Below are 23,166 nucleotides of genomic sequence, written 5' to 3'. Positions count from 1 at the left end.
ATTCACCTAGCCACTTACTGCTAACTTTTCATTTCTTCTATTCAGGACTGCTAACCATAGCACAGTGCTCATATATAGTCAGTCTAAATTATTTAACTCAGTGCAATTTGTTAGTAAAATCAAGGTATTCAGGCAGTGTGTTGGGGAAACTTTCTGTGGTAAATGTACATACTAGTCTTAGAACTTTATCTATTATTAAATTCTATTCTTGATCCTATAGCAGGCTATTTTTTTTCCTTTTTTTAAACAGTGATATATCTTGATATCTTTCTCCTTCCTCTTCTCAAGATTTATTTTTTAAATGTAATTCTTAAAATTCCTTACCTTCCTTTTCCTGTCATCTAGGTATTGACTAAGGGAATCATTTGTACTTTTGACTTTGGTCTCCTGCTTTACTGAGCCAAATGTTGACTTGATGCTGGAAAATAGGTGAGCAATACTGCTCTCTCCCTCCTACCTTCTAACAGGCTTCTTCCATCATTTACCTTGCCCTGGCACAGAGACTGACAAGATTCCTCATTGAGCTGATTTACCCCACAAATTCACATAGCAATAAATTAACCGAGAAAATAAATAGATTTGCATCTGTCTACTGCTCTGGTGGGCTAAGTGGCTTGTGAGAGGGTCCAGGGAGTGCAGAAGGTGGCATGAACATCCAGGAGAAAGAGGGCAGGACCACACAACTACAAATCAGAAATGGGAGAATGAGGTGAAAACAGGACTTCTTCATTTCAGCAGCAGCAAGTTATTAGATCAACTGAACTGCCTTATTAGATCACTGCCTCCTGTGCATTTGCTAAAAATATGGCTTCAGCAGGCTATCATATTTCAGCATGCAACTACATCCAAACAGTTGATGCTTCCTTTACATCAGCACTTTAGGAACTGTCTTTTCAATGTTACCCATTTTTACTGAAAAGCTGGTCTCTAGCAGGATGGAGACTTTTTGTTTTATTTGCCTATTCACATAACTATATATTTTATACCCTGCATTTTATGTATGGATTTTGGCTGGACAGGAGAGCTCTCTGGTACTTTATGTTCTAGCTGCTATGCATGGATGGGTTACCTTCTGGAAGGTGAGAAAGATAGTGTTCTCCATGGGATCCACAAGGGACTATCATGCTGCAAGGAAGCAAGGAGAGCATAGTTAAAGAGATGTAGCAGATGAAAGGCCTAGCATGAGATGAGGAGGCGGGGACCTGATCAGAAAGAGGACAACAGTGGCTCAAGGCTGCAGGAAGGAGGTTCTCCTATAGAGCAGAGGAGCTTTGCAGAGGTTGCTGCAACACTGAAAACCAGCTGAGATTGCAAGCCAAGATATACAAGGTCTGAAGGTGATGGCTCACCATAATAAGCCACAGTGAGCAGCAGGGGAATTGGCAATCATGCTCTGTATTTTTATTAGTCCTCAAATAGAAAAACTTCAGTTTTCTGTATTTCAGAAGCTGCTTTAGTTTAGTTTCTATTCTAATGAAACAGAGAGAACCACCACACCGAAATGGTTTTCTACAGTGAGTGCAAGGAAGACAAGCAGGGAGGTTCATCCTGAAGATGCGACTGATTTGTGGCAGCCAATCAGAAGCAGAAAGTTCTCTAATGTGTTTGCATATTAGCCATCTTGAACAGTGTAGTAATGGCAAAAGGTTCCCAAGAGAGCTTAAGTAGTGGTTCCAGCCCTCCTCCACTTCCAGCTGCATGCTGTGTATTCTTGGTGCTTTTCTTACGCAAGCCCTGTTGGTCATTGGACACTGCACTGAGCCATTTTAACATGCTCCATCAGCAGAAAAAATAGCCCAGCCAAACAAAATGCTAAACCTGGCTTGAGTTGTTCTGGACTGAAGTCAAGACATTTGTGACAGAAGGGACTCTACCCTGCTGAGGAAAGACTGGGAGTTTCAAAACATTAAACATCTTGGTATCTCATGTCTAAGCTCTGTAGAAAGATTTCTCAATAAACAGGCATGTGCTCTGAGTAAGCAATTGTTCATCCTCTGTCTGCATGCCTCATTACCTGGGCTCTTGAGCTGCCCATGGGTGGGCTCTGAGGCTGCCCTGTTTATTGGGTGTTCAGCTACCAATCTGCTTAAGAAGTTAATTCTTAATTAAGTCAGTTAATGGCACTCCCTGAGATTGGTTTCTTGGGCTGCTTATCTCTGCACAACCTGAAATAGATGCAAGAAGCTGCTTGCAGCCCCACATCAGCTGATTCACTCATGCCTGGTTCGGATGCAGACAACACGACTGCCTACTGAGTCAGGGAGCAGTCATCAGGCTACTCCAGCAGGCTGAAGAATAAGACAGAAACTTTTAGAGGGCAGTTTTGTATTATTTTTTCATAATTTTCTGATTAAATACTTTTGAAAATCTTTAACATTTCGTTCCTACTGAAGAAAAACATGGTTTGGCTTTTTGGTGGGAGAGGGGATGGGAGTTACTTGAAAAATAAATTCCATCTTCGAGATGGGTCTATCAAGTAACTTTGGAAGCAGCTTGCCCACCTGTTGTGAGCGTTTCCAAATTTTATTTGGCATGTTCTGCTGTATGCAATTCACTTTTATTTCTGAAAATCTTATTTTAGTTTTATTTATTAGGAACACCGGGGTTCAAGCTCTAACCTACATCATTTGTCAGCATTGTATAATTTACAATCTCAAATTCTTCATACATATCTTATACATCAAGATATTTTGATCAGACATATTATAACCTATTTAATAGGCCTTTGTACTATCAGGTGATTATAACTATTTGTTATCACCAGGATAGTCTCTTTCATGTTTTTGAATGAAGAGCATATCAGCACTATGTAGATACAAAATTACTAAATATGTCATGACATGAGCTACAGCACATGCTACCACTTTACTGCATGCACAGTGGCAGGAATCATTTAAGTCATTTCTGAGTGAAATCATAGGAAGTACCACCAAGCAAGGCTAAACAAAACACTGTTGTTTTTTTTTTCTCATAAAGAACAGTCATAGAGAATTATAATTATGCATATATATACATATATACAGGCTTCAACTGAACTTTTTAAAGATATATTTTAGTGCCAGCAGCTGATGCACTTTACAAAAAATCACTGGGTAATATTTAAAATCTTGAGATTTTAAATATCATCTGGCCTTAAATCAACTATTTTTCTTTTCACAAGAAACAGGGAGTAATTTCTTTTTCCTAGGAAAATCATAGTTTCTCTTTCTTCCTAGCCTGTAAATCCCTAATCATTCAGTGAGAGATTATACTCTGTGGATTACTCCCTTAAATAAGATACAGTGAGTTATAAATGCTGAGTGCAATTGGTATGTTTGGCCAAAATAAAGAGAGTAAAATGGTTGGCTACCAGAGGTGGTAGAACACTTTTGGAAAGGGGGAAATCCCTTTTTCTGTTCTTTGGATGAATAAGCCACTGTCCAGGCCCCTCCAGTGGGCTCATCTCTGGCTTCTGTGCTCTTCTTGGTAGACTATTAGCCCTCGCTTGCCTTTGAGCCACTGCATCAATACTGCAAGTTCAGTTCTAAGGGTAAAGAAGCATCCTTGGTCCTGTTGTCCAGAGTCATGAGCTGCTAGCTTCCTTCACCCAGAGTCTCCATCCACCACTCATCCACAAGTAGCCTCTTGCTCTCATTCCTTTACATAGAATCTTAGAATCATTTTTGTTGGAAAAGTCATTTAAGATCCAACCACTAACCTGACACCACTCATCTCCCCTAGGCAGCCCGTTCTAATGTTTAATAACCCTCCTGGTGAAAACGTTCTTCCTAATATCTAATCTAAACCTCCCCTGGTGCAACTTAAGGCCATTTCCTCTTGTCCTATCATTCATTACTTGGGAGAAGAAATTGACCCCCACCTCACTACAACTCCCATTCAGATAGACGTAAAGAGTGATCATGTGTCCCTTGAGCCTCTTTTTCTCCAGCTCCCTCTGCTACTCCTCATAAGATTTGTGCTCCAGCCTCTTCACAAGCTTCATTTCTACAGCTGATGCTCATGCTGCTGTAGAGACCCTCTGAGTACACTGTCAGTCACCTGTTAGCCTTCCCTGAAGCTACAGTCACACTTCACAGAATCACAGAATGTTAAGGGTTGGAAGAGGCCTCTAAAGATCATCTACCCCAACCCCCCTGCTCAAGCAGGTCCACCTAGATCACTTCCACTACTCTTGTACCCAGTGCCCAAGTTCCTCTGCCCAAAACACTTCTCCCACTGCAAGATTGCTCCAGGAAGAAGCTCCCAGCACTCCTCACAGCCCAAACCTGCATAAGGGCATCCCTCATTGCTCCCCATGCTTTCGATGTACTCCAAGTAATTTGTCTGTTGGGGACTAGACATTACAATAGTGTGCAGTCCTATCCTACCTGGAGATGTTCCAGCTACTATTCAGACACCAGCTGGCTCTCCAATTGCCAAAATACCTGCTATCTGAAGTCCTACTGACCTGAATAGGTTCTTCCCTAATCATCAATCACACAAATGCAGAAACAGGCCCTTTCAAATCTACAGTCTCCCTTTTAGAAGGTAACTAACTGAAGCTGTTATTACCAGAAGCCTCTGGAAGCTTTCAGAAACAACTGATAGCTGAAATTCGGAATGAGTAAAAATTAAAACTAGAGAAAAAAAATGGTTAATAAATATGACCTGAAAATTATTTTTAGGGGGGAAAAAATGATATGAAAAAAATCTTGAAAGGAAAGCAAATGAAAATGTATAGAAACCCCAAAGCTTCTGGAATATATGAAATCTAGAGCAGAAGTCTATTAGAGATCCTGGTTCAAGGTAGCAAATTATGAGGTAATTAAAGACTGTAATGCATAAGCACTGGAACTGTCTGTTAAATACAAAATGTTTCCAGTCTCTGAGTGCTTTTCATGTTGCAAACTTGGAGTTCATGTCATGCCCCACACTTTTTAATATCATATGAAAGGCAAAAATAACTAAAAGTTAATTGATAAAATGATTGAAATGAGTATGATCAACCAAATTACAAGCAATATATGTGTCACATTTTACCATAGCAAAAGTTTTTGCCTTTTTTTGTTGCTCTTTTTTATATGAAAGGTTAATGAAATTTCATTTATGCATACACATCACTTTGAGGGGGAAAAAAAAAAGATTTTCCACTACAAAATTTGCTTACAAAATGCTTATTCTTTTCATTCTCCATTATAGCTCCAAAATTTAGTTTTCCATATATTCATGTTTCTAATCTCTTTTTATGTTCAGGGAATGAAATAGGCTTCAAATTTGTATGTCATAAGTATGGAATGTATTCCCTGATATTTAGCTGTGAAGAATCCTTCCAGTATTACAGAGTAACTTCTACAGCAGCTGTGATCAAGATGTCTGTAAGGCTTTTCTTTGCTATGTTGTTTACCTGTTCTGAAACACTCCACTGGTTTAATATCTGGGCCAAAACCCAATCAGAATAGTATGATTTGTATGTGTAGTGTTTTGAGGAATGCTTAGGGATTTCTGGGGATTTTGTGGCAATTTTTCAAGATGCTAAGGGAGACAAAATAGAGGAAAATTAGAAATATATGTGCAAGAGTCCAGATGCAACTATCAAGGTCAATTCTGTCTACTTAGAGTAGGTTTGCAATAAATCAGTTTCATGATTTTGACATGAATCATCTCTGTAGCTTTTAAGAGACTGATGAGCTATCTGGGGAATGTATGTTCATCCTTAAAAGATTCCAAAAGCTGGGTGAATCTGAATAAAGCAATACAATTTATAAAATACATTATTTTTTATTTTCAGTTGTTTTTTTTTTTTAAAAGTACATTGACTTTGTAGCTTTCTAGAGTTACTTGTAAATTGGTGAAGATTTTAGGCCACAGTCCTCAGACAGCAGAATTGCAGTTGACACATTTGAGTAATTTCTGTAATATTTCTTTAATTCTGTAACATTTCTTCTGAGCCATGGAGTGATATATATCTTTGGATTTGGAATGCAGTAAGGGGAAGGGGTGGGATGAGAATTGAGGAGACCAAGAATAAACACAGGCTTTACCAACTCTTCAGAGATCAGAAGTCAGAGAAGAAAATTAATACTAAACTTCAGATTCTCTTTGAGAAGTGCCCCTGAGTATGGCTGTACCTTTGTAGTCCAGGTGTTGTCAAAAAGCTAAAGGAATTTGACACATCTTGATCTATGTCTCCCATTTAGTTCTCAGTATTTTTTTGCCTTTGTATTTTTGCATCTTTTTTACCTTTCAAACTGAGCAAACCCTGGCTTTTATCCTCATGCAGTGAGAAAAAAAAAAAAAGTCAATTAAAAGACTTCTTAGAGGATTCTTTCCCTTTTTTTTTTCCTGTCAGTTTGTGTTTTTCTCTGCTAGATGCTAGCAGTAATAGTCGCATGCAGATCTGTATTTGCTTTAGCATTACAGTACCATAGCTAACATGAGTATCTGCAATGAGACATTTAGTGTATAATTCTGAACTAGCAGGTATGCAAATAAAAGTGTTGATATCTGTCACATCTAGTCATTCTGCTTCAGTGAAGCACATTCCTACATAGACTTCCTCCACAGACATACTGTCTTACGGACATGATCATATTAAAAGTACCTTGGCCCTTGTGCCAATTGACATTTCAGAAGCTGAGAAGTTTCTTTTTATTTTCCCATATGACAAAGGGAATAATCTTTACATTGTTTTTCTTGGCCATTTTTGGCAACTGAAATTTTCTGAATTGTTCCATTGCTCACATAAGTACTTAATCTAATTTTGTTTTTCTAAATCACACCTAAGCCATTGTAATAATGTGAACATAACCCAAAATTTTATCCATTTCCTAGAGAAAAAAAGAAATGTGAAAGTAGCTTTCTAACTCAAAACATTTTTAATATATATATGTTCTCTACAAGTTTTAATTTTGCTTTATAAATGGTTTCTTTATTGATGATTTTTTTATATCCCTTTGAAACTAAAGGTTAAAACTGTTTTCAAATATAAAATTTTCCACAGGACAAGAATTACATTTTTCCAGAAAGTTCACAGATTGGGAGCTCTATGATCGTATATGTATCATAGATATCATAGATATTACATATAACAAGTTCCGATAAATCGGGTGAGTTAAATACAGAGTAGTGATTTGATTTCATGTCAGATACATCACTAAATCCTCACTTGAATTTGTAACTCACAAATAAATAAAAAAATAGAACTTAAATGTCTGTAAAAATAAGATTGCAATGTTATTGCCTTTGCACCATAACATCACTCATAAAATGAAATCTCATGAGTTATGCCAGGTTAGGACATGCTTGTATTTGAATTGCAGATCAGTCTCAGAACTGAGCTGATTAATTCCTTGTCATACATTGTCATCTTTTCTTTGTGTTTGAGAGATACAACTTCCATGCAATATTTTCTTGATGCTAGTCTTGGAAATTTGCCATTACTCAGTTGATATGTGAGACATATCTGTCCATTAATAGCTACTAAAAATCACAAGTTCTGTTTTATATAAGCACTTCCCTGTCCCTCTTGAGCTGAGGAGCCCAGCACTGGACACAGGACTCCAGATGAGGCCTCACCAGGGCAGAGTAGAGGGGGAGAAGAACCTGTCTCGACCTGCTAGCTACACTCTTCTTGATGCATCCCAGAATGCCATTGGCCTTCTTGGCCACGAGGGCACATTGCTGGCTCATGTTTAGCTTATTATCAATCAGGACTCCCAGGTCTCTCTCTGCAGAGCTGCTCTTCAGCAGTTCAACCCCCAGCCTATCCTGGTGCATGAGGTTGTTCCTTCCCAGATGCAGGACTCTGCACTTGTCCTTGTTGAACCTCAGGAGGTTCCTCTCTGTCCAACTCTCAAGCCGGTCAAGATCCCACTGAATGGCAGCACAGCCTTCTGGGGAATCAGCCAGTCCTCCCAGTTTGATGTCATCAGCCAACTTGCTGAGGGTACACTCTGTCCCTCATCCAGGTCGCTGATGAAGACGTTGAACAAGACTGGCCCCAGAACTGATCCCTGTGGAACTCTACTGGCCACAGGCCTCCAACTGGATTCTGTGTCATTGATCACCACCCTCTGGGCTCTGTCATTCAGGCAGCTCTCGATCCACCTCACTGTCCACTCACCCAAGCCACACTGCCTGACCTTTCTGATGAGGATGTTATGGGAGACAGTGTCAAAAGCCTTGCTGAAGTCAAGGTAGATGACATCTGCTGCTCTCCCCTCATCTAGCCAGCCGGTTATGCACTCAGAGAAGGCTATCAGGTTGGTCAAACAGGATTTCCCCTTGGTGAAGCCATGTTGACCCCCCCGGATAATCATCTTATCCTTCATATGTTCAGTGATAACATTCAGGATGAGTTGTTCCATCACTTTTCCAGGGATGGAGGTGAGGCTGACCAAACTGTAGTTTCCTGGGTCATTCTTCTTCCCCTTTTTGAAGACTGGAGTGACATTGGCCTTTCTCCAGTCCTCAGGTGCCTCGCCTGTCCTCCATGGTTGTTCAAAAATGATGGAGAGAGGCTTAGCAATCACCATCAGCCAGCTCCCTCACCACTCTGGGATGCATCCCATCAGGACCCATTGACTTATGAGCCTTAAGCTTGACCAACAAGTCTTTAACCTCTTCCTCTTCCACACAGGGCAAGTCCTCTGCTGTCCAGGCCATCCTGTTGTCCTTGCCGCACTGGGCTTCCCGGGGGCCAGCCTTGGCCATAAAGACTGGAGCAAAGAAGGCATTCAGTACTTCAGCCTTCTCTGCATCCTCAGACACCAGGGCACCCTCAGCATTTAGCAGTGGGCCCACATTCCCCCTCACCGTCCTTCTGCTGCTGATGTACTTGAAAAATGCCTTATTACTGTCCTTAACATCCCTGGCTAAATTTAATTCTAGAAGGGCTCTAGCCTTCCTAGTTGCACCCCTGCATGCCCTGGCAATGTTCCTATACTCCTCCTAAGAAGCCAGCCCCTGTTTCCACCTCTCATAGATGGCTGCTTTCTGCCTGAGTTGTCCCAGCAGATCCTTGCTCATCCATGGAGGCCTCCTACCTCCTTTTCCTCCTTTCTTGCACACTGGGACACACTGATCCTGGGCTTGGAGGAAGTGGTGCTTGAAGATTGACCAGCTCTCATTGGCACTTCTACCATCTAGAATCATATCCCATGAGATCCATCCAAGTAGATCTTTGAAGAGGCCAAAGTCGGCTCTCCTGAAATCCAGGGTCACGGTCCTGCTTTGTGTTCTGCCCCTTCCACACAGGATCTTGAACTCTACCATCTCAAATTCATATTCACTTTTTCTGTTATCATTCTCTGAATTGTTTTACAGCTATGAAGTTACACCTCAGAGAGAGCTGCACAACAGTTATAGGCCAAAATAGTGATAATCTGTGCTTATGGCTTGCATAAAGCTACATACAACTTCCAGCCATGATTCTTTAGATGTCAATTTATATACCTGGATGATGATAAAATCTTTTGCTTTCAAAATTTCTGAGAAACTTGTATCTATATCATTCCTCAGAGCTTTATCAGACTCGTCAAAGATTACTTCAAAAGCATGGTTCAGTAAAAAAAGGGGTTTATTTTTCTTTTTTTACCATTGTGGTGTTCTGCTATTCTGAGGCAGTGGAAGGTATTTGCACATATCTTGCAAATGTGTTGGAAGATTATAATATCTTGTTAGAATAAAAATAAATCTCTATATTGAACTGTCAAATGCTATATTCATAAAGTCATTCAAAAGACCATTGTAAAATGGACTCAGTCACAAAGTTAGGGCTTCATCCTCATTTAATACATAATATGAGCAGGCATGGGATGGATTAGCTATGAATGCATTACAGCACAGGAACAATTTCAGTGCATTTTTCACCTTTGTTTTCCTCTCTTTCTAATCAAAATGTGTTTATCTAAGCCTCTATTCTGCAATTTTAATGAAGAACCTACTCTAACAAATAAATCCTGGGATTTTGATAAGTATTCAACCCAGACCAAGAAAGGATTTGGGGGTTTTGTTTTGTTGTGTAATGAAACATCAGTGGTATGTTTCAATGAAAGTGTTAATACAAATGTGCTCTTAATTTTGTGAGATCCTAACTCCAGCTTCATCAGGCTTATCTTTGTGCAATTGCTGGATCTTTATTTCTTAGTTTTTTAGTCTCTTAAGAGACTTTTAACAGGAGTGTGGCTGAGCCAAAAAGGAAACCATATCAATAATGGTGCATGTCAGTGCTTTGTGTACATCTCATTATCACAGTATGCTAAGTTAGAGGCCAAGTATGATACTGAAAACACAAGAGAAAGTCCTTCTGAAAGTAAAACTGTTCTTCATAGTAGAAGATGGGTAGTTCAAAATCTTCCAGATGTCTCAGGGTTGATTGAAAATGTAACAGCACTAGATACTCAATTACTTAGAGGATGGCTGTTTATCTCAGCATTATATCAATCTATTGTAAATATTTTGTCAAGGGTTCTGCAGAAGACTGGGAAAAAAGTAGATTACTTTCATTGCTGATAAAGCAAACAATGCAAAGTCTTACTGTCAAAAGAATTAACTGTGCCTATGCTTTCCTCATCCTCATTTTTTTAAAAACCACTAACAGTGTCATTCATTCTGAATGCAAAGATTACCAAGAGTTAAAAAGGACTGTTTATTCAAATGACCTTCTGAAAACAGCATAGGAAATAGGAAGCCTTGCATTTACACTGATAATCCCTCACTTCCTAACAACACTCATCTGATAGGGAGAGAGAAATGTTCCAACATCTGGCTCTGTGTGGTGGGTTTTCATCTTCTGCTGGGAGGGCTGATGTCATGTAAAGAACAGAGGAGCAGACTAACTATTGTAAATGAGAGCAGCAGCAGTGTTTATCCTGGAGCTGGTGCTCATGGATCAGTTAAATGCTGGATACAGCCCCCGTGTGTTGATTCAGATCCATTAACCATTCTATTAATCTTGAAAAAGCTTTAAAGAACAAGTGTTTTGGAGAGTGAATATAGGTGAGAATTTGCAGGTGTCATTCACAAAGCACAGGAGGAAATTCTTTCCACCACCCCTTTTGAAATTTCTGAGAATATCAGGATTTTTAATATTTTGCAGGAAGGCAGCACAAAAGTAAAGGAACCAAAAGTTGTTTGGGAAAATTTATACACTTCATTCAACCCACATCCTTTAACTTTCAATTTTTGAGTGTCACCACAATATATAGTGTTGCATGAGTCATCTCAATCGTGTATCAACCAACATTTCAGTTCTCTGTAATATTCGGTTCTAATCTTTTGGGAAAGAACAGCATAGAAGAATGGGGCAATTTAGGCAATTCAAAGGTTATACCATGCTTGACACCTGACTTCACTTCAGTAACACCTGCCTGAAGAATAATTAGCAGGCCACTTTTAAAGAAAGAACTTCCATACACCACAGATGGCATTTTTCATACCAGACAGGCAACGATGTATGTTGGAAGTAAGCCAAACTGTCTGCAAAAACTGTGAGAAATTCAAGACAGACATCTGAGTGGAAGGAAACTTTTACCTTCCTCAGTACTCCCACTCCCCTGCAACCATTTGGGAACATCTGTTAAAAACTGCCTCTATATTATGCACTTTCTTTTTCTTATCTACTAATGCCACAAATTACAGGAGAAGGAAAGCAGCACAGCAAGTTTCTTTTATATTGGTTATGAAACATATGATTTAATAACATAATGTGATGACTTGCCAGCTATATAAATCTAAGACTTCTGTTAGAATTGAGAACAAAATTTTCCTAACTGGCTAGTAATATTGGGTCCTCAACTCACAATTCCATAAAGTGGTCCTAATTTTCACGGTATGCTCAAAACTTCATTGAAATCAGGATACTGTGTGTCATAATGGAGGCACAAAGTCAACACTCACTTTGGAAATTATTGGCTAATGTCTTAATCCTGGACTGTTCACTGATTTGTATGAACTTTTGTGTGTACTTTGGGCTAAATCCAAATCCCTGTGAAATCAATCGTATTCTTTCCATTGCCATCTATAGGCTTTAGATGAAGCCCTTTGCTTCCTTAGAAGAATCTTTACTTCTTTTTTGTAAGAATATTCTATATAAAAGGAGTTCTGAGAACTCATAATATTATCACCATAATTAAATGTCTTATGCAAATATGCTAAAATTAGAAAAGTAACAGCTCTATGTTTTACTTAGTTTATGAACTAAAAAATTGTGCATTTTATTTCCACAGTGCCAATGAATAGGTATATACATAAGAATTATAGAAATACATATACAAAATTATTTACAACGTGTTCTAATTCCAAACTAGGGCTTTTTTTTTTGTCTCTCTGGTAGTTTTTAGTCTCTTAAATGCATTTCTGTGGTGATTCCATAAAATTGTTCTAAGGGCACTTTTCAAGATAAATTTTTAATTTGGGAAAATGGCCATTTCACTATTTTCTCAGCTGTGCATGTGAATTTCTTGGCAAATAACATTACAAGTTTTCAGAATAGGCATATTTCTAAAAACCCTGCAGTCTGTAAGCAAATTTTAGTAACATATACAGTGTCTTATATTCATGGTAACACTCAGGATGAGACTCTGTCCCTCAAACTTAAACCACCTTTACAGATATTAGCGATGTTCAATGCTTCATATGGTTTTGAAGCATACTTTTATAACACAAAAACTATTATATTACTGTTTGGTTCTAAGATAAGTAAGTTCATACAGAAATCAATTTTTGTGCTAATTACTTAAAGGATGAGTGATTCTGAAACTTGTTGGTCAATAATGTAAAATAACATTTTTCAAGGTTTCTCTTAATGGATGCTAAACTTTCAAAATTTACAGATAAAATCCAAACATTAGCATAATGTTAATCCATGCATTAATATTAACTTATGGCCAAATTTTCAAGAGAGAGGGAAGTCTATCTGTGGGCTAGTAATATTATATTTGTTAGACATCAGAAGTGAATATTTCAATTCAAGTATATAACCTTAATAGATAAATAGATAAACATAATATGTAAAATTTTCTGAAGCACATGGGTGCACAAAAGTATGAAACTATTTCTGGAAAGAATGGTAGTAATATGCTTTATTCCAGTCTGTTATTCCTCTGAACAGAACTAAATGCCATTTTCATCATTATTTTATATTATGGTTTACATTCTTATGCCATATCTCAACTATACCTTTCACTTCTGCTTTGAAGAACTACATATTTATTTACTCTCCTTTTGTGAATCCTGTTAGAAGAAGAAATCAGAATCATAAGGGGGAGAAGAGGTTATCATAGAAAGCATTCAAGGGCAAAATGCAATTTAAAAAAAGAACAGAACCAAGTCCTTATAGCACATTTCCTAGGGCACTGAACCTAATCTAAAAAGGCTTACTGGGCCTGTTGTACAAGGTGGCCAGTAAGAATTCCTTGAGTCCCTTGCCATTAATTTAATGTAATAGGTTATTTCAAAACTTATTTTTCTTTAAAAAATCTCCGGAGTCTGTCTACAAAAAAGCACTGTGAACTATGATTATTTCCTACTACAAATACTTTAATAAGCTTTTTATTTACAACACTTTTTTTGTAGTCTTCCCTGTTTGTCGATACTAGCCAAGTCTACTGACGAGGTGATCATTTTCAGCTGAATGAAAGTAAAACTTCACCAGACAGGAGTCATGACAGTACAGATGCCATGAAAAGGACAATCGCTAATAGATCTGCATGCACTACTTGTATAGAAGTAATAAAGAGCTGAGAAACTTCTAATACATTTGCAGTTTGTACAGATGACTGTGATAACCTCTTGTTGTCCCATGTGGAGGCCCTAAGTAACAGCCAGGGGCCTTAATGACATTGAAATTGATTTCTACACTACAGCTTTCAGCTGTAAATGATGTCAAAAGTCTATGGACGTAAAATGAAAATGAATAGAAATACAGAAAAGCAAATGAGCTCTAGTAAATCCTTATTAATCTGAGGTAATAATATACATCATCACTGAAGCTCTATGGCAGTTATTTGTGCCTATTGGCTACATTATCATTTTAAAATTAATAGACATCAGATTGTCTACAGAAATCTCCCTTTCAATCCACATGCATTACAAAACAATATTCAATTACAGTACTTAACTGCTTAAACATTACTCTTTAAAATTTCTTGAATCTCGTAGCTGATCTTAAATAGTACATGTACTCTATTAAATACAAGCTCACCCAAGAGACATAAACTGACTAAAACCAGGAAATTGTAAATGAAGGCTCAAGCTGACATTTTGTCCCCAACATATGTTTCCTCATAGCTACTAAAACTGCATGTCCTAATGGTGCTTCTTCCTTTATTTTTACAAATAATATGAATGCAGCAGTAAAAGCCTTCATTTAAGAAAGCAAAATATACAAACAACCTTGAAACTTGGCATGTGGTGGAAATACATAGGTATTTTCCTTCTTGTGCTCCTTTTTGGCTCTTTTTAGATTCAGTGACAAAAAAATAAAGTCAAGAAAAAAAAAGCATTTAATGAAATTCCCAAACTACTTTCAGTTTGTGATTTAATAAATTCAGCCAGCTTCTAATGCTATTTTTTAACCATACTTTTTGAACTGCTATCTGAAAACAATAAAGCCATATTAAACAAAAACACTAAATCAAAACTCAACAGTCGTAAGGGAAGAGAAAGAAACTCTGCAAATAATATATAGTCTTATACCCCAGAGACAGCAGGAAAAAGAATTATCATCTATCATGTTGAAAATTGAAGTTTTAAATATCACAGTCAATTATATTTTCTCTGTACTTTTCCTAAAAGTAAACATTTCAGTGTCTGGTTTAGGAATACACTTACAGTAGAACATCAAAGAATGGTCAACTTTGGACAGATGCAATATTCAAAGTACTGTAACTCAAAAAATATATCACTATTCCTCAGAAGACAATAAGTTATGAAAAGTGATTACCCACTATTTAATAACAGGAAATATTAAAGATAAATGTACCAAACTAGGTTTTATCACATTTCACCATAGCACCAAGTGCCTGTACAGCTTTGGGCAAGTTGCAATCTTAGGGCTTTATTTTGTCCACCTGTTAAATGGTATAGTCTTAGCTATACCATATGGCTGGATTGGTAGAAGAACCCTCTGTTAGTCCGCAGACAGATATAAGACAACGAAGATAAAACAAATTTCACATTCAAGACCATAGTATGAAGCTCACTATGAATAGACTTCATAGCTTCAAATTCTGGCCTTACGGGATCTCTGCACTTACCAGTGGTGTACTCACAAAACAGTTACTTAAAGCCACCATAGATCTTTAAGTAATCTGAAAGGTTACTACATATGGTTAGCACCTTACAGCCAAATTCAAAGTCTGAACCACTTTTAAAGCATGGGAAATTATTTATTTTTTTTTAATCTTGTTTCTTTTTTTTCTGTATTGCAAAGTTACATGATTCAGTCCCTTGAGGGTTCGTTGAATTATCTAAATAAAAATTATTCTAGCTCTGTAAATTTGTTTGCACGTTTCTGTCATCAGCCTGTGTTTCAAGTTTCAACTGATTCAGTCAAAACTAGGAAATGGGAAAAGACTATGCCTTCCTGATTATTGTGGCTCACAGATTGCCATCATCACATATAATGGCTGCTTCCCCACTGCAAGTATCCCAGTCAAAGTTTCTTTTTTTCAACTTTTCATTGTAATTTTTCATTTTGAAATTCATCTATATTTCATTTAAGGAGAAGAAAACCTAGGCAAAAAATAAAAAGCTTTAGTTTGAATCACTAGGTTATTTATTGTTTTGATAGTCACCACCACCACCACCACCTAAAAAAAACTTTCCCATCCAGGTATGAAATAAAAAAAAATCAAGTATTCACAAGTAATTCGCTTACTTCTCTACCCTACTCCTGTTCCCAGCAATTTTTTATGACAAAGGCATTTGGAAAAGAACTGCAAAACAAAAGCCTTTAATTGTTGGAATCAATAAAATGCTCTGAAGTCTTTAAAGAAATTAATTACCGTTTGCATAGATATTTTAAACTAAAAGGATTCTGACAACATTTAATGGGCACGAATGATCAAATCTACAGTGGAAAGGATTTCAAAAACAGACACTGAGTTCTTGATTCCATTTACCTTTTATGATGCCCTGCTGCTCTATGTTGCAGTGCTTCAGTGAGTGCTCATAAGCATTTACTGGGATATTAACATTTCTTGCTCACTCTTTTCTTTCACAAAACTCCTTCTATCACACTATCCACTCCAATTCCTCTCCAATATTTTTTCTGACCTTTTTTTCCCTCTCCTGAACAGCATTTTTTTCCCTCTCCTGAAGTATGCATTCCTTCCTGATATTTATTCCCTTTCATCTATTTCAAAAAGGTCCAACAAAATAACCCTTTATATTTGCTCTAAATCTGGAAAAATGGTTAAAGTGACTCTTGTTGTTTTTGGACTAAGACATCCTTAGCTGCTAGATGCCTTTTTCCTGCTAAAGGAAAGACTTCCCCAAATGGATCAAGGTAGAGGGCTTATGCAAGATTAGTAGCCTACATTTGAAAACATAGCTTTGTGTTGTCCACAGACAAACCAAGTTCTGAAAGGCCCCAAAAAATCAGAACTGCTTAGTACTCTTACAAAACCGACTTTTAAGTATCCTATGAAATCACTGTAGAGAGACTAGATTTATTTAAAAAGGATTATTTATTAAACATATTTCTTTACAAAGTACAATCAATGTTTTGCATTAAATTTTGGGGTTTGGTATTTGCCTGTATATACACAAAAGCCTGGAATAGAAAATGTGTCTTGATTTTACACATAGGACACAATAGTGAGTTACCTTCATATTTTGATTTCTACCAACGTAAGCAGTTGATAATAACTTCCAGCATATCTGCTGGTTTTATACTGAAGATGAAGCAACAACATTTCTGCAGATTGTCAGTAACTATCAACATATTCAATTACGAAAACGTAGAAATGTATATTCCTTTGGAGAATTTCCACCAAGTATGAGTGGAACATGGCAGTTTTTGGCAGGTTACTGGACTATCGTTATGATCCTAAAAGTCATTTTTTTTGCAGTTATAAGATAAGAAGAACTGAGGAGCTAGGTAAGTTTAATAATACCCTATTAGCAGCAGTTGATAGTAAATGCAACATAAGGTTTGCTTTGTCTGTCATACAAGGAGGTGTCTTCACAGACAGTATTGTTTTTTTCATTACTTGAACAACAGTATCTGCATGTATTGTATGTCTTTGGAAAAACAAAACAAAAATAAAGAGACAAAAAGCCATTTATTGTCATGAGTGACTATTGCCAGCAGCTAATATGAATGCATTGCTAAAATTAGTGAAGACAGAAAAATGCTGTAAGGTAAATATATACAGAGTTAAAATACATTTCTTATCCACTAGATAGTGATTTTGTGGCATTGTGGTTTTCAGAATATAATGTCTGTTGAGAGCAATGTAATTTTCAGTGCAAGCTAAAGCAAAAATACCTGCCCGCTGTCATAAACATGACAAACAAATCTGGAATGTTCAAAGTAAGTTCATCTTCCACTTCTCCACTCTTGAGGCACCTTTAAGACATGGCACTTACCATAAACCATCTAAAAATCAAGAAAAGCAGACACAATAAGCCTAAATTTTCCATAACATCTTTAAAATCATTGCCAGAGTCACTTGCATACGTAAACGATGCCTGTGTAAGGCTTGCCAGCAAAGCATCTTTCCTGAGAACGGAGTTGGAACACTCTCTGTGTATCATAAGTGTGCGTGCTCAGAGCTGTGATCGCTGTCGTGGCTGTCATCGTTTGCTAGTGAGTCCCCTGTGTGCTGGAGACCTGCTGCGCTAATGCCAGAGAGCTCGGAAGGCAGCAGTGTGCCCTTTTTCACATTCACCAGTTCCTTCTCCCGGGCTGCTGCCCCTTGCTGGCCCCCTTTTACCCGCTTCCATTTCATCCGTCTGTTTTGGAACCAAACTTTTACCTTTGTGGAAGAGAGACAAAACAAAACAATCAAGATGAGGTCATTGAAGGTAATAAAGATCTTTCTAGCTGTTGCCCAGCATTCGAGTTCTTTCTTTTGCTTTTTAAATGTGCAACACAGTGCCTTTCTTTCTGTCTGTATGGTAAAAAGCTTAGTAACCCTTCCCTGAGGAGCAGGAGATTCAGTATTGGGTAGGACATGAACCCTGGGGATGTGAGAATGACTGCAAAAGAGAGAAGGGGGTTAATGCAAGAAGGCAGCCAGGCTATCTGCAGCAGTTTAGCTCAACGGGAAGATCTCAGAGCTCTTTAGAAAACAATAAAAGTTCACATACTCTTGAAAAACATTAATGCCATTTCCTAGGCAAACAGAAGCAAAATGGTTCCCATCAAGGCAGTGATCAAAAGAACCTGCCTTTCATGTAATAGAGAGCCCTGTCTTGTGGCAGGGACCCATAATGCTACCCCTTGTGCTTACAGTGCTTTTAATTACCCTTCAAAGGAGGGACTGCTAACTAGAAAGGAACTTGCACCAAAAAGTTTGCACTGCTTTCTGCCTGGGTTTTTTTTTTTGTACACTGCTGGTGAGCTTCAGGTGAAGCACATTAAAAGCTTTTTAGTTTTTCACTTGATTAAGTATCTGAAAGAGTATTTCTTACTGTCAAAACATGTCTTACTATCAAAACTTTTGACTTTGCTATTTCACAAGTAGATTAAAATTACTCTAGTTGACTGATCCTTAATTCTACTATATCTAGCCATAGATCCCAGTCAAATTTTTCAGACAAATAAATACTCCCAAATCCAGAGGGCATGGTACTTATAACTTTGAGTAAAAATCAGAAAGTAATTTCAGATGAGAATGGAAAATAAGTTCATAGCATGAAAGATTAAAAATGTATCTATTTTTATGTCACATTAAACCCCAAGATTTTACTCCAGCTAAAATTAATTTCCCCTCCTCCCGTTCTCCATATAGAAATGTAGGGGGATGTGGAAGTAAAATTATTTGCACAGTTCTAAAGTACCAGCACTGAAAACCCCAAGAACTCTTTTTTTCAATAGCCAAAAGAAAGTTTAAAAAAAGATATGCAGAGCATCTGTCAAATACATTAGACCAGATTAAAGGCTGATTTCAAGTCAACTGAAAATATTGTCACTGAAAAGAGTACAAATATAAGATAGTTGGGTTTGATCCATTTAGAGTTAACATTGTTAAAAAAAATCTCATGTGTGTGTCTGTGCAGCTCTTCGTATGAAGGTTCCATAGAAAAATAAACGTCTGCAACTTTTTACTTGGAAAGAAAGCAAGAAAGCTTGCAATGTTGGTGTATCCTCTGTTGCGTTTAGCAGCACGTTTCAGAGTTTTAAAAGAAACAGCAAGGAACAGGCACAGCAGGACGTATTGTACAACATGAGTAACAGAGCCACAAAAATGCTGTTTTGCTGAATCTGTCTTACACATCCAGGAAACATCACAGTATTTAACCTTTACTATCACTTTGAATTTTACATGAAATTTTTAACTACAGTTGAACTGATAGTTAATGTCACTATCTGTACCTACACAGGAAGGAAGAGATGTATATTTATTTTGTTGTACTCTTTATTTCTGTTAAAGCCACAGTGAGCTGTTAAAGTTGACCACTTGGGAACAGGGCAAAATGATTCCAGGTTAGTTAAAAGCCGCAAAGCACAGCACATCCTTCCCTTTAGTCAACTCTATCAGAGCCAAAGAATCTGGCTTGTAAAGTGAAATGAGTGTAAAGGGGAAGATATTTGTTACTGGCTGCTGTGATGTTGGGAATTATGATACTCAGGTCACATATTAGAGGTGCAAGTAGAAACAGTGTCTTCAAAAGGATATAGCATTAGCACAGCATTGTCAGCTTTTTGGGGAAAGCTGAGATATCATTTGGTTTAATTTTGCTCTTGAAGACAATGAAGTTTCTCTTTGGTGCTGGACAGTACAGTAGATGCAACTACAGTCATAATCTAAACATTGAAAATTATACACTTTAGATTCAGCCTAGAACCACAGAATATTATCACTCTACTTCTGAAATAGGGGCCAAGAGAATTTTTTTCAGGAAGAAGAAATGACAGAATTGGAGTGAAGTTTAAAATATCTAAGCAAATCTCCAAACATTTTAATGTCCTTGAACATTTGTAGAGTAATTCACAGCATGGAAAGCCTTAAGCAAAATAGTGTATACAAAGAGTGGTTTCAAGAAAAATGGCAATGAATAGTGTATACAAAGAGTGGTTTCAAGAAAAAATGGCAATGATGCATTTGAAGCAAAGATTTCAATGCATAGCCTGGATTCAAGCTACTTTAATTTAGGAACATAAGAAATCCAGGCACACCACCTTCCAGATGCATCCATTTCATTTTTGGATTCTCAAGAAAACGAAGCTAATGCTCCTACAGTCCTTGTCAGAAACTGTTCTGACTATGAAAGATGTGAACAGATTCATTACTGCCTAGCTCCTGCTGCAGGATCTTATTTATGTTCTCTTCTCACAGAGCTAAACTCTCACGTCTTCTGGCCTGACTTTTATTTTTACTGTTTTCTAATCCAATTTAATAACTTATTCTTCTTTGCTGCTGCTTTTTATAATCCAGGTCATTTCACAAAACCACAGACAAGAGCAATCTTTCTCCTTGAGCATTAAACCCAAGACAACTGATTGGCACCAGCTTCCAGGTAATGAGTAGCTGAGAACAGGCTGGGGAGTACCTCTTCTTTCAAATCACCTCCCTTTAGACTAGCTCATATGACCATGCCCTGAAGTGCCTCCACCAGGGATGAGTCTAAGTAAGTGTATGTTGTTTTGATATAGATCAATTATAGAATGATAATTGGCATACAGCCTGTCAGCTTCCCATGAAGAGAAAATTATAACAATTTAAAACAAAACAGTAAAAAAAGTCTTTTGCTTTTTAAAAAAATGATGTCAAATAATCTGCATCTGATTTATTCAGATAATATCAAATTAGAAATTTCTTTACCTGGTATGTCAACAATTATTTTCAAAAACAAGACATCAATTATAGTGAAGTTTGTCATTGAAAATATTAAAACTTCCATTACAGGGTACTGAGATCCACTTTTGACCTGATTCAAAGTGCAATAATGTCAATGTGAGTTTTTCCATAGACTTCAATGGAATCTAAGTGAAGATTTTAATGTTTATGTGCTAATAATATGAGACAGGTCCTGCACTTGTTATTTCCTCTAGAGATCAAATTCAGATACTGGAATTCTGAACATCCTTTGGAGCTGAAGAGTCATTTATGGAGGGCATAGTTGTTACTGATATGTAATGAGAAGGAAATGAAGGAAACTGTATGTGTAGTACTTCAGAGTGTCAGTTTATCCGGACTCGTGGAAAACTGCTTCTCAAATTCATTTGAAACCTAGAGGTGTTGCACAAATCATGCATCAAAACAAAACGCTAAGAAATATAAAAGAGAGAGGATTGAAAAGAGACAGGATGAAAAAATGGAAACAAAAAAAAATAAAGGCAAAATAAAAAGAGAAAAACCTCTTACTAATGTGAATTTGAAAAACTCTCTAACTTTTTTCCAGTGAAAGAATTAGCTTGTGCCATTTACAACTTTTGCAAAAATTATATCCATTTAAAGTAAAGATCTACTATGACAAACTTCATACAATAGGTTTTATGAACCTTTTAATCCCTTTTTTCACATCTATGTTTGCCTCAGCAGGAGTGAAGAGTGCTCACCACCTCCCAGAATCATATCCTAATTGCCTATTATTTATTAAAATGCACTGCTTCTTCTCTACCCTCTGACTAGCACAATCGAACTGTGTAGAGCAAGCATATGTGTGTAGAGAAAACAAAGGAAGTGGAGGGAAATGAACTATATTAAAGATGATGGTTGCATTAACAGCTGTTTCTAAATCAGCACTTACAAGCCAGTCTATTGAGCACATCTGCTCACTGGCACGAAAGCAGCTTCTTTTCCCTTAGTCAACGAGTTGTTCAGCATCTGCATATCCACATCTGATGCTTAGACTGTTACTCAAGATAGGAGTAAATTATTTCATTTTGTACATCTCCTGCTGTACAGGATAAATATATTTGCTGTGACCAGTTTAAGGTATGCTCTGTAGGTCACAGGAGGGGATTCAAAACAAGAAGGTTGACATTGTTAGCGTCTACATCGCTAAGGTAATCATTATATACTTATGACATATAGGTACTTAGTAGGCTTAGGACCACATTATATGCTGTCTTGCACATATATCTTTAATAAAATTTCATTATCATTTCATATCTTTAATACTATTTGATGCAAATGTCAACATATCCTTTTGATTCCAAATGAGAGTATCACCTAAACTCCTGATTTAATACATGTTCTTCAGCAGAGCACTTAAATCACAGAAACTTTAGCAAAATTGACTTTTACCATATTCTGTAGAGCATAGATGCTTCCTTTGGACATAGGACTTTACTTACATGTTGAGTACAAATAAAAACATATATCTACTATAATTATTATTTCTTAATAAAGACATTCTTGTCTGAAAAATTAAAGCACAACTGAATTCAAACAGCATTAGTTGCACTGTCTGCTTTCTTAAGAAAAAAGACATTTCTCTTTAAAAAAGCTCTTTTCTGAAATGAGAGATTCTTTCCTAAAATTAGGTTTTCTATTCCAAGTTTTAGTGGCATGAGTCCCAAACGAGATTAAAATTTGAGGCCCGATATCTCGCAAACATTAAAAATTAGAAACAAGGACTCCGTGCCAGTTGAAACTTTTATTTTGCTATAAGGGATGCATATTTCTAAGTATGAGTCTTTGAAATCAGTATCTCAAATTCCATGGTTTATTATACCTAAATGATGTGTCAGGAAAACCAAATCACCAAGTCTTTTAAGTGTTCTACCCCTGGTCATCCATTGTCCATTTTATTCTTATTATTATTTTTAATCTGTCAATTTATTTTCCTCTAATGCAGACAAACATATGGACAACAATAAGCCTGACTTTTCAAAATTAAAAACAATTTGAAAATTGTAATTCTCAACTTTCTTTGGCTTTGAAAACTTTCCTGTTATTTTTATATAGTACACTTTTGCTGCCAAGTTTTAAAGAAAAACAAACTCCTGAACTTTACAGAAATCACTGGTGTCGTACAGCTGAAACTTACCTTTTTTTCTATATATAG

At 37.0% G+C, this 23,166-nt stretch overlaps 1 protein-coding gene across 1 annotated transcript in view; it reads right to left on the bottom strand.

The window, feature by feature from the left end:
* Positions 1-16,651: 16,651 nt before the first annotated feature.
* Positions 16,652-23,166, bottom strand: part of MEOX2 (mesenchyme homeobox 2) — a 51,663-nt gene continuing 45,148 nt past the window's right edge. The window contains exon 3 of the mRNA XM_061996974.1: positions 16,652-17,963. Coding sequence (XP_061852958.1) covers positions 17,739-17,963 — 225 coding nt within the window. The 3' untranslated portion in view covers positions 16,652-17,738. The remainder of the gene's footprint in view (positions 17,964-23,166) is intronic.

This window comes from Colius striatus, chromosome 5 (genome assembly GCF_028858725.1).
Source record: "Colius striatus isolate bColStr4 chromosome 5, bColStr4.1.hap1, whole genome shotgun sequence".
Classification (NCBI taxonomy): Eukaryota; Metazoa; Chordata; class Aves; order Coliiformes; family Coliidae; genus Colius; species Colius striatus.
Note: the sequence above shows the minus strand (reverse complement) of the source record. Positions and strands in the feature narration are given on the sequence as shown.